Source organism: Cynocephalus volans, chromosome 17 (genome assembly GCF_027409185.1).
Source record: "Cynocephalus volans isolate mCynVol1 chromosome 17, mCynVol1.pri, whole genome shotgun sequence".
In the NCBI taxonomy this organism is placed as follows: Eukaryota; Metazoa; Chordata; class Mammalia; order Dermoptera; family Cynocephalidae; genus Cynocephalus; species Cynocephalus volans.
In genome coordinates this window covers 9,895,348-9,907,726 of record NC_084476.1, presented here as the reverse complement: position 1 = coordinate 9,907,726, position 12,379 = coordinate 9,895,348, and the positions used below count along the sequence as shown (strand labels likewise).

Below are 12,379 nucleotides of genomic sequence, written 5' to 3'. Positions count from 1 at the left end.
GGAATTATAGATGGTGATCTTTGTTTTTTTCCCTTCGTGTTTTCTGTATTTTCCAAGTTTTCTGCACTGAGGCATGCCACTTTTGTAATTAGAGAAGGTGATGGGGGAGGGACGAACTCCATTGCCTTCCCCTTCCCTGGGATATTGACCGTGTACCCCTCCTGGTTCTCTGGGATCCCAAAATAGTAGCACGGACTTTGAGCTGCCCTTGGGGAAGCTTCCTTTCTCCCATCAGCCCAGCCTTCTAGGCTCCTGGTTGCCTGGGAAGGCCTCTGCAGATGCTCCCTTGGGGTCAGAGTGTAGCCTCATTGTTCTGCCTGCTTCAGCTGTGGTGTGGAGGTAGCCAGTGGTGGCCGATGACATCATTTATTCGGCACACACTGACCGAGCACCCTGTCTGTGCTGGACCAAGCCAGGCCCAGGGTAGAGCGATACACCAGATACCATGTTCCCTTGAGCAGCCTGGGGTCCTGGGCAGGAGGCAGAGGTACTCAAAACAACATATGCTTTTTCCAATGAAGTCAGAGCCTGCAGAAACAGTCAAGGATGTTCCTTCCAAGCCATCGCTACCAATTTGATGTGAAAAAAAGCACACACACATGCAGCATGCACATAGCTATGTATAATTACCTTTTTTATGTTCACTTTTTATATCATGAATGTATTTCATGCCAAAAACCTCATTATTTGTAACAGTGTAGAGTATCCACTATATGATTATATCACAATTTATTTAATTGGCCCTCTGTTCATGGACATTTAAATTGTTTTCAGTTCTTCATAATTATAAACAATGTTATAGTGAACATCTTCTAAATATACCCTTATGCAGTCAGATGAAGGAAATATTCATCAGCATTATGCTGTAACCAACTGAGCCAACCGGCCAGCCCCAGGTGAAGGAAATATTCAAAGGACATTAATTTTTTTCAGAGCAGAGCAGATTGAATCAAAGGACATTTTGATAAGTGCCAACTTGCCTTCCAAAAACAGTTTGCCAGTTAACACTCCTCTTAGTAGTGTATGAAAGTACCCATTTTTCACCATCATTGCCATCACCAGCAACTTGATAGGTAAAAAGATGTTACTTTCTTTAGTTACCACTGATGTTAAGCCTCTTTCCATGTGTTTATCAGTCACTTGTATTTAAGCATTAGCTGTCTGCATCCTTTGCCCATTCATCTTTTTATGCAAGGTACTCTAACTATGAGGCTGAAGGTTACTAGGGCCCCGAGGGATGTGTGCAATGCAGCAGGCATTCAGAGAGTGTGTCTAGGCTGGCACACAAGGGAGGGCTTCCTGGAGGAGGTGGTGTCATCTGATGGGATTCCCTGTTAGAGATGTTATATTTGCTGAATGAATAGATGGATTTCTTTTTCTAGAATAAGAATGGAACAGTTGATGTCCATAACCCAGGAGGAGACTGAGAACCTCCGGCGACGTGACATTGCTTGTGAGTTGCAGGATGGGGCAGGTTGGGGCTCATGAGAACGGTGCTCAGCTGAGTGGGCTGACCGAGTAGACAGTCCTCTCTGTAGGTCATATATGCAGAGTGCTGAGACTCACCCCTTGAGAGGGGCAGTCAAGTCCAGTCATGGAGCCTGGGCTCAGGGTCAGAGTAGGTATAGGTTCAGAGTGCCTGCCTGGACACCAGCCATATGACCTTAAGGGCATTACTGGTCCCTAACTTTTCTGAGCCTCAGTTTTCTTCTCTGTAAAATGGGGGAAATGAAAATTACACATAGGTCCACCAGGAGGATCAGATGGGATGATGCCAGGCACAAACTGAGCATTTCACAAAGCTGGCTGTTCTGATTTCTGTCATTAAGAGCTGTGGTCGGCCCCTCTGTGTCCCTGGGAGCTCTCCCCTTCCTGTCACTCCCAGGAGTGATCCTAGGCTCCTCATTGTCCATGCTAATGAGAGGACAGATCCTGAGAACTTGCAGACCATGGGCTAAGGAAGGCCAAGGGAGCAGTGTGCATCCCTATTTAAAATAAAGACTGATTCTGTATGGATTACTCCAGTCTTTGGAGCCTTTGTGATGGAGCGAGCCATTCTGGGCACCCCTGGTCGAGGCTTACTGTGTGCCAGGCACTGAGCCACACAGCTGCCAAGCACCTCTCATCCTCACCACCTGGGGAGGTGTCAGGCCATCAACATCCTGGTGCTCAAGGTCACTAGTATCCACCATTTATAAAAAGAGAAAGTATGGGGAAATCTCCAGAAGGATATTTATCAAATTAACTGTGCAAGAATGGGCTTGGTGTCGGAGGACTTCTGTTTTCACCTTTTCAAACTTTCCTATTGCTTTGCTTTTTCAAAATGAGCATGTATTATTTTTATAACTAAAAAATTTCATAAAAATAACAAAAAGACAGGAAAAGAAACACCCAGAGTTGTTGAAGTTATATGGTATTAGTCTGTCCTGCATGCTGCTGAAGGGAGTATAAATCAGCAGGATCTTTCTAGAGGATAAGAAGGGTAACCCAAATATATTATTACCCATGGCCTTAAAACTGTGTACTTCTAAGAATTATTCTTAGGAAATAATCAAATAATCAGATGTGCACAAAAATGTTTGAGCAAGGATGTTTATTGAAGCATCGTTTAACAACTCAATAAAGAATCCAAATGCTCCTAGATAAAGGATTATCTAAAGAAACTTTGACAATCCAGGTACTATTGTGCTCTGCAGCCATTAACATCACATCGTCATGTTGACTGGGGAAATATTCATAAAAAGTGAGAAGTGGTATGTTTAGTGTGATACTGTCTTAATTTCTTTTCTTGTGGTAAAATATACGTAACATTAAATTTACCATTTTAACCACTTTTTGTTTTTTTAAAGATGACCGGTAAGGGCATCTTAACCCTTGACTTGGTGTTGTCAGCACCACGCTCAGCCAGTGAGCTAACCGGCCATCCCTATATGGGATCCGAACCCGTGGCCTTGGTGTTATCAGCACCACAACCACGGGCTGGCCCCCATTTTAACCACTTTTAAATATACAGCTCAGGAGCATTATTGTTATGCAATCATTACCACTGTCTATCTCCAGAACTTTTTCGTCTTCCCAAAATGCAACTCTGTCCCGTTCACTAGCGCCCCGTTCTCTCCTCCCGCAACCCCTGCAGAAGCAGCGTTCTACTTCTTCTTTTTTCCTTTTATTTTTTACCGTGACTTAGAAACCTCATTCTACCTCCTGTGTCTATGAATTTGACTATTCTAAGTACTTCATATATGTGGAATCATATAATACTTCTGTCTGTGTCTGGTTTATCCCACTTAGCATAATGTCCTGGAGGTTCATCACGCTGTAGCATGTGTCGGGATTCTTTTCCTTTTCAAGGCTGAGTAATATTCCATTCTGTGTACACACCACATTTTCTTTACCCATTCATCCATCAGTGGGCATTTGGGTGCTTCCACCTTTTGGCTGTTGTGAATAATGCTGCTATGAACATGGGTATACAAATATCTGTTTGAGTGACTGCTTTCAGTTCTTTTAATTTTTTAAAATCCATAAATGTGCATAAAATTGACTAGAACAATATATATCAAAATGTAATAATATTTCTGGGTGACAAGGTTGTAGAAGATTTTGTGTGTGTGCTGTTCAGTGTTTTACAATTAGTTAGCATTCCAAGCTTAAGTTATTTTTATAGTTAACAAGAAAAAAAGAGACTTTTTAAAGGGTGACTATCAGGGAGGTAACTAGGAGAGGCTTGAGGCCTGTTCCTCAGCTGCAGTGGAAACCCTGCTGCTCCCCAGCCCAGGGGCCCCGGGAGCGGCTGCCCCTTCTCAGCCTGCTGCCCTGTGTTTCCGCAGCCGCCATGCAGCAGATGCTGACCGAGAGCTGTAAGAACCGGCTCATCCAGATGGCCTACGAGACTCAGAGGCAGAACTTGGTCCAGCAGGCCTGTTCCAGGTAAGGTAAGGAAGAGGATTCCCAGGTGAGGCAGTTGGGGGAGCTGCTGGGGTGAGAGCTGGCTCTGGGATCCCCTGCCATAGGCTGCCCTGCCTCAGCCATGCTGTCGGGGCCAGTGGTGACTCGTCTTCCTGAGTTTTCTAGCTGGAGCCATGATTCAGTGTGGGCTGTGATGAAGTGATGATAATCACTCCCGTTTCTTGTGCACTTCCTATGTGCCAGGCACTAGACTAAGTGATTATTGCATTAGCTTATTGATTCTATGAGAGACTGTATCATCATTAGCCCCATTTTGCAGTCACAACTCATATCCCAAGAGACCATGTAACATGCCCGAGGAAGCACAACTGGCAGGTGGCAGAGCCAGGAGTCAAGCCCAGCAGAGTGGAGGGTGTGCTCTTGACTGTGGTGCATTTGTCAGTCTCAGGGGTCCACAGGGTGGGAGTGGGATGAGCTGGCGGGATGGGTGATGGGAACTTTCATACAGATGGCCTCTCTGGGGTGTGGCTCACAAGCTCACCGCGGCACTGTGGCTTGTTGAAGTTTCCACAGGTGCCCAGCAGAGCCAGTTGAGAAAAGCTCAGAAGACACTCAAGAGCCCCAGTCAGGGACAGGCCAGCAGCCCTGGTGCCATTTTGTTTCTCTTCCCTTGTGTAGGGGACTCTGGCACAGCTGCCAGCCTCCCCTGTGTCCTGGCAGATGTGGGAATTTTTCCCTCCTTTCCTCACATATGACATCATGCAAAGGAGTACGGGCACTGGGGTCAGACAGAGCTGGACTCAGGTCCATCTTCTGCTTACTAACTGTGAAGTCTTGGGCAACTTGCTTTCCCTCCCTGAGCCTCAAATTTCTTATGGAGGAAGAAATTTCCCCAGAAAAATGGGGATAAATCCCAGCATCTACTCAGGAGGATTTGATGAGTGTTACAGAGTGTTATGTCGGGCACATAAGGGTCCTGTATATCATAGTCATTATTATGAAGCAGACGAACTTAAAACCAAGATTGTACCAAAGCATGGACATACGTGAGGTTACTGGTTTTGTGCCACAATCACCAGACTTGCTCTGGAGTGATGACAGCAGACTCTGGGTCAGGGTGAGGCTGCTGGGGAGGGACGGCTTCCTCACGTTTCCAAGTGGCCCGAGTGGCTCACCTGGGAGGTTGGGAGCTCTCCACCGTGGAGGTGGCCGGGCAGAGGCCAGGCAGCCACTTCGGGGGGTGTTGTGGAGGGATTCCACTGGAGGGTTGGGTGCGAGGAGCTGGGAGATCCTCTCTGCCAGCTCCTGACTCTAACCCCTACCCTCCAGGCCGTGGGATTTAGACACACTCTGTGTCTGTTCCCAGCCTGGAGCGCAGTTCCCATCAGGCACTCAGTAAGTATTGTTGAATGAATAAATGCCTGGCACGTAGTAGGTGCTCAAGAAATGTTCAGAAAGTAAATGAATTTGCTGTCTCTCTGGCAGCATGGCTGAGATGGATGAGCGGTTCCAGCAGATCCTGTCATGGCAGCAGATGGACCAGAACAAAGCCATCAGCCAGATCCTGCAGGAGGTGGGCCCTTACCTAGAGCGCAACGGTGGGGGCTCAGAAGGGCTATGCAGGGGCCCAGGGTAGAGCATCAGAACTCACATGAAGCTCTGTCCCAGACGGTGTGTAGGACCCAAGAGGCTTGGTGACTTCAGAGGTATACAGGCCATGAGGATGAGAGGCAGGGTGAAGCCTCCGGGGGGCGGTCTTCTGGTCACCGTATCTAGAGAATGGCTCCCCACCCTTCCCTAGGAGGCCATCATAAGGATTTAGGGGCACAAGGTTATGGTGACCACAACACTCTGGGACCCCTGACCTCTTCTGGCTTTCAAACCTGCTGTACCACTGTACCCTCGAGTGGGTGAAGCGAAGAGCCCACGCTCTCCCTCTCTGTCCACAGTGTCCATTCTGCTTTCTCTCGCCACCCCATGGAATCTGTCCCTCGGTTGCTCCTTGTCCTTGCCCCTCTCCCTTTTGTTTTGTACATGTCATCCTGGCCTCACCCAGCCCATCTTCCCCTCTCCCCTTTCTCCCTAACTCCAACCAGTCTGTTTGTTCTAGAATAGTCTGATTTAGTGTTTGCGGGACTGAGGAAAATTCTCTTGTTTCCCAGAGAGGGGTCTGCCTCATGGTTAAGTGAGGCTCAGGGGCCAGACAGACTGGGCATCTCCCACCAGTCACGCCTGTGAGCCTCAGTTTCCCACGCCATCGGGGGCTGCAGAACTTCAGCGCGTGACACAGGGAGAGCAGCATGTGGTGGCCAGGCCGCAGTGAGCCCTCACGCTTATTTCAAGAATCTAAACAAGTTAGGTGAAAAAGTTACCTATCTTTCTCTCTAAGACACAGAAAAATCCTCTGTGAAGGTGCTGTTTACACAGATTTTGTTTCTCCCCAGATGGGGCCGTGGGAAAAGGCAGGGCCAGGGCCCTCTGCTGAGCAGCCTGTGGTCTCTGTTGCAGAGTGCAATGCAGAAGGCTGCGTTCGAGGCTCTGCAGGTGAAGAGGGACCGGATGCATCAGCAGATCAGGAACCAGGTGAGCATTGGGGTTGGAGCCTCACCTAGACCTGCCCTCTCAGCTTTTGGGGACTCAAGAGGAGGCTCAACAGGGCGGCAGTCAGCAGCAGTTACAGTTTGAGTCACGGCTTGGTGCTCGCCAGCTCGGCAAGCAGTCTCGCTCTCGGGACCTCCCTCGACGTCAGGGGCTGTTGGGAGGGTGCCTTGAGTAGCTCTGCTAATGCCCTTACCCCAGGGCCTGGCTAGAGACTTGCTCAGCAAATGTGGCCTGTTCTCGCTGTTTCCACAATGCAGGGGAAGGGGCAGTGCTGGTGTGTGGCCTTGGCTGCTGGGGTGGCCTCTGCACTGACTGTGCCCCAAGCAGGGTTCCTTTGTGGGGACAAGCAGCCAGCTCAGACCCCAATGCCACCCTCGGCTCAGACTGATCGAAGAACAGCTCGAGGCATCTCTGGGGCAGATCGCTTTTCCCACCTGGGTGGGCAGGACACACCACAAGCCTACATGGTCCCAACACCTGCTGAGGAGGGACCTCGGCATAGGAGGCTCGCCTGCTGACCTGTGGGGTGGCATTGGGCAAACCCACCGCTGTGGCTTTGGCAGCTGCCTAAGCTGGGCTGGGAGCAGGGAGCAGGGCTGGGAGCTGGAGCGAGCTTTCGTGCTGTGGAACGCTCATTGCATCACAGTCAGCACGCCTGGAATTTCTCGTTTTCACACTTTTTTTTTCTTTCTATATTTTCTTTTTTGGCCAAAACCAACTTACCTTTTTATTTCCCTCTTTAATTTCAATCCCACATTGCCGGACATGAAGCTCATTCCTCTGACCGGGGGTGGTGGGGTCATAGGGACTTAGGGATGGTGGTCACAGTATCATGGGCACAGGGTAGAGAAATCACCAGCTATGTGGTCTGACTACCCGGACTAACAGCCCCCAGACACATCTGAGAATGTGTGGTGGCCCCCAGACATTCTCACTATGGGTAGTTTTGACCCACCAGCCCAGCTGTTCCCCTTCAGACCTTGAGCAGGGACATCCGAAGGAAGGGACTCTCTCACTTACCACTTACCTGCTCTGTGTCCTGGGGCAAGTTACTTAACCTCTCTGAGCCTCCATTTCCTTGTCTGTCAAATGGAGACAATCATACCTCCTAACAGTCAGAGGAGAGTGGATGAAACGGTGCATACAGAGTGCACAGCACAGCCTAGCACACAGGAGATGCTCGATCAGTATCAGCTCCTACTGTCACCATTGTTATTATTCAGTCGCCTCCCTCACCCTCTGCTCTCCCTTATAACAGCTCTGTAGAGGAAGCAAGAGGATTTGACCAGTAAGAGGCTCAGGGATAATTCTGCCTGTTCTTTACTCTTTCCTGAGTCTTGAAGGGAACCCCTTCTTCGTTCCATAAAGCTTTATTCGGCACTCACTCTGGTACAGGCCCTGTGCTCAGCTCTTGGTCAGCAATGTCGCAAGACAAGCATGTCTATGCCCTAAGGCGCTCAGAGCCATGAAATGATTAATTCTTTTTAAACCCCCTTTGATGAGGTTCCTGAGGCCTAGCGGTTCCCCTCATTCCTGAGCCTGCCTAGCCTCCCCCTGAAGGATTTCTTAGACCTCACTCAGCCATCAGACAGCAGCACAGAACTGAAAAACGATGGGTAATGTGAATTAAAAAAAAAACCCTGTCTCATCTTCTGTTTAGATTAAGTTAATAGAAACTGAGTTATTGCAGCTGACACAGCTGGAATTAAAGAGGAAATCCCTGGACACAGAGACACTACAGGTATGTAGGGCTCCCTGGCCTGCCCGCCCCTCCTCTCCCTCACGTGATGAGAGCCCCTCCTGGTGCCCCCTCCAGCCCCTGGGCCGCTGCTCACCAGCCCATGGGAGGGGGAGCTTCTCCAGCAGACAGAGGGAGGTCTCCTCTGTGGCTGTGACACCGGAGGAAGCCCCCCAGCCCCAGAAGTCCCAGCACAGGCCAAGGTTAGAGGTCGGATCAGCCTATTGCTAGGCAGGAAGGTCAGAGGAAGGAGGGTTTCATTGCCAAGGCTCATCCTGGCCAACATCTCCATCTCTGCATTTCCTGTGTTTGGAGTGGGGTGGCTGCAGAGCCCCCCATCTCTTAAGCTATGCTTCTGGGCCTCTGGGCTCCCTGGGCTGACATCCTCTGGGGAACGAGCTTCTTGGTGTCCCAAGGATGTCTGGAGGGGAGGGCCCAGCCATTTTTGTGTCAGTCTCTGCAGTTGACTTTTCTTTGAGCTCCGGCCTGGGTGTTGTGCTCACAGAGGTGTGAGAGTTGGCAGGGACTGGCAGACAGCATTCTGGACAGGACGGCTGAGCCCTGGGTTTGGCCTCAGCACAGCCTGGCTATGTGACCATGACTTTGGCAGATGGGGGACGAGGGGCAGCCCTTTCCTTCTCTGGACCTCAGTCTCCCCAGATGCATACAAAGGGGCTGGGTGGGTTGGTATGTGAGGAAATGTACCCATGCCATGCTTTTGAGCCAAGCCTTCTGTCTGTCACTGTCCCTGTGTCTGTTCTTGGTGGAGAAGTCTCAGATTGTTTTGCGGGCTTCTCAATGTGAAAGAGCTGAGGTCTATAGTCCTGGTCTCGGGTCTGGCCCAGACATGCTGTGTGACCTCAGGCAGGCCGCTGTCCCTCCCCAGGCCTCCCTTCTTCCCCTCCCCCAAAGGAAGTCAGCAGCCAGCCCAGCCTGTGTCACAGGGCCATCAGAGAAGTGTAGGCCAGGAACAGGAAAACCCTTTATGAGCCTCGAGACGATCTTAAGAGAGGAAGGGGCTGAGGGTACGCTCAGCGAAGTGCTTGGTGGGTGCCTTCGTCTCTGCTCAGCACGGCTGGCAGGACCCCCGCTGTCGGGGCTCCGTGGGGTTTCTGAGAGTAAGCGGGTGAGCCGGACGTGGACACGTGTGCCCTGGCTTGTGTGTGCCTCCGTTTGCATGGAGCCTCCTCATGGGTTCAACACCAACCCTCCCTGCTGTCTGCTTCTGCCGTGTGCTCTGTAGTCAGTGAGCCCCAAGGCAAGTACCTGTGGCTTGTCATTTCTCCTGTTTGATGTTTCTTACCACTCCATCGTTGTTGCTAGGATCCCATGCCTGGTCTTAACGCCACAAAGAAAGGAGACGTGGGCTTGGGAGAAGGGGACAGGGATATCAGGGTAGAGGTACCACTTGGCTTTGTCCCCAGCTTAGCCTAGAGGCGCCAGGCAGAGCCTCGAATTGAGCGACCAGCTGAGGACTGAGGGAGCCGGCTGGGGTGGGGGTGTCCCTAAGCCCTGTGCTTCTCGACCTCGCCGCTATACCATGGGCACTCCTGGGGTGCTGTGTGCTCACTGCAGCCCTGGGTGTGGTCTCATGTTGCAGGAGAGGATCTCTGAGCAGCGCTGGGCCCTCAGCTCCCTGCTCCAGCAGCTGCTCAAAGAGAAGAAGCAGCGGGAGGAAGAGCTGCGGGACATCCTGGTATGTGTCTGGCTGCTGGACCCAGCATCCCGCGTGGGGTTGCTGTTCCTGCACACGCTGGCTGGCTGTAGAAACACTTTTGTTATTCAAGTAAGAGCAGTTCATCAGAGGAAGAAAGGAAAGTACAAAGGAGAGGAATTTCACTTCCCAGAGTTACCTACCGTTAACTTTTGATGTATATTTTCCAAACATTGTGATACATATTTACAGCTATTCATGCATGTGCCTTTTAAACACGAAAGGATGCATACCCCTTTATAACCAGCCTGTTTTCATTTTTCGTTCTTATTTTTAATTTTTATTCTTTTCATGTCATTAAAATACCCCTCTCAGGCTGACCAGTTGGCTCAGTTGATTAGAGTGGGGTGCTGATGACACGGGGGTGGGTCCCTGTGCCGGCCAGCCACACACACACACAATGCTCCTCTACGCTCTTTTCCAAGCTGTATCAGCCAGTCCCCTGTTGTTGAGTATGTAGATTGCTTCCAGTTTTTTTTTAACTTTCAGAAGCAATTCTCTCTGCATGTCTGTGGAGCTAAGTATTTGAGAACAGCCACGAGTGTTTACAGCAGGAGAGGACTCGCTATGTCTAGAGCAGGCTATTTGACGAGCTTTTGGCAGGAGCGACCCTGCTAATCTGTACCCAGATAGCTTTGACCCTGGTGCATTATCAGGATGGCAGAGCCCCACCTAAGGGTGTCTCCTCCAGACCCAGAGGGCACCTAAGCAGTGAGGACAGAGGCCAGGCCCACCAGATGGAGCAGAGGAGACCAAGTCATTCCTGTGTCACTGTAAACACACCAAATATCCTCTGAGCTCCATCCTAGGCCGGACCCAATGTAGGTTTAGAGAAGGGTGAGACAAGCTTCCAGAAGCTGTACAAGCACAAGCGGTGTGTTCGTGCCGATCAGAAGTTGCCTGTTCCGGGCCGGCCCGTGGCTCACTCAGGAGAGTGCGGTGCTGATAACACCAAGGCCCCGGGTTCGGATCCCATATACGGATGGCCGGTTCGCTCACTGGCTGAGCGTGGTGCTGACAACACCAAGTCAAGGGTTAAGATCCCCTTACCGGTCATCTTTAAAAAAAAAAAAAAAAAAAAGTTGCCTGTTCCTTACGATGACTTACTGCCATCTCCTACAACTGTATGAATGTGCGAGTGGAGCCCGGGCTTTGTGCAGTAGCAGCCACAGGCTGTGGCCTGTGCTCCTGCCTTCAACAGAGCTCAGGTGACTCAACATGTAGGGGAGGAAATGCCACTCAGCACAGCATGACAGCCAGGGTCATAGTCCAGGGAGACCAAGGGCACAAGAATGCGGCCACCTCAATAAGGTCCAGGAGAGGCCCCCAAGGGCAGTGGGGGCCCAGAGGGGATTAGGGAAATCCTGCACTGAATCGTGCCCCCACATCACACCTGGCCCACAGCTGTTCAGAATGAGGCAGATCTGGGCCCAAATCTGGGACCCAACAGACTGCTAATCATTCTGAATCTGTTTCTTCACCTGCAAGGTGTCATCCACCTCACAGAGCTGTGAGAATTAAGTAACAACTCTAGGTACACAGGCAGCCTGGCACATGGTGCTCTGGAAACATTACCTGCTGTTATTAATGCTGTTATCAGTGTCCCAGCTCTATCCGAGCACCTAGAACAGTGCCTGGCCCAGGACAACACTTGGTGAATATTTACTGAATGGCAGAAGGAAGGGATCGTTCTCAGTAGCATGTTTACAGTTCTTCAGCTTTGTCAGACAGTGAAGCCCGCTGTGGAGCTGCAGGTGTCCTTAGAACTGCGTGTCTCCCCTGCCCGGCACCCAGAAGGCAGCCAGCCTGAGCTCTGTGGGAGAAGGAGACGGCTGCAAAATGCTTTGCTCTCCCACGAGAAGACAAGAGGATGTCCCTCCAGAGGCAGTGGCAGAGTGTAGGGCCAGGTGGCAGAAGGCCAGGGTCAGATAAGCCCCTGCCTGGAAGTGCAGCATCGACGAGTCAGCTACCTTCTCCGAGATCATTTTCACCAGTGAACTGGTGACAGTGATTCTTCCTCTGTGTCTCGTTTCAGTAGTTTAAATGGTGAGACAGTGGGTGGAAGAGTTCTTTGTAAAATGCCAAGTGCCACCTACCTGGTCGGAGGAGCGTAGTTCACTGTCATCACCGTCACACACTTTTAATTCACTGATCTGTAACTAGCACTGTCTGCTCCATTCTTGGCAGATGGAGTTAGAAGCTAAAAGCGAAACCAAGCAGGAAAATTACTGGTTGATTCAGTATCAGCGGCTTTTGAACCAGAAGCCCTTGTCCTTGAAGCTGCAGGTAAGGACGGCTGGTGCCTGCCCCGGCCGAGGGGCCCATGGGGCCTCTTCCAGAGGCGCCCTGTTGCCTCAGCCATGCCAGCTGCTCGTCCTCCCCAGTGTGATTCAGTTCATCTTCCTAGGGACTCAGGT

General features: G+C 50.7%; 1 protein-coding gene across 6 annotated transcripts in view; it reads left to right on the top strand.

Annotated features, from left to right (window-relative positions):
• LRSAM1 (leucine rich repeat and sterile alpha motif containing 1) overlaps window positions 1–12,379 on the top strand; it is a 39,652-nt gene that overhangs the window by 20,253 nt on the left and 7,020 nt on the right. For all 6 annotated transcript variants that reach the window (XM_063081623.1, XM_063081624.1, XM_063081625.1 and 3 more), the window contains 7 exons: window positions 1,383–1,453; window positions 3,831–3,930; window positions 5,395–5,482; window positions 6,418–6,492; window positions 8,171–8,251; window positions 9,849–9,944; window positions 12,150–12,248. In XM_063081623.1, coding sequence (XP_062937693.1) covers window positions 1,383–1,453; window positions 3,831–3,930; window positions 5,395–5,482; window positions 6,418–6,492; window positions 8,171–8,251; window positions 9,849–9,944; window positions 12,150–12,248 — 610 coding nt within the window. The remainder of the gene's footprint in view (window positions 1–1,382; window positions 1,454–3,830; window positions 3,931–5,394; window positions 5,483–6,417; window positions 6,493–8,170; window positions 8,252–9,848; window positions 9,945–12,149; window positions 12,249–12,379) is intronic.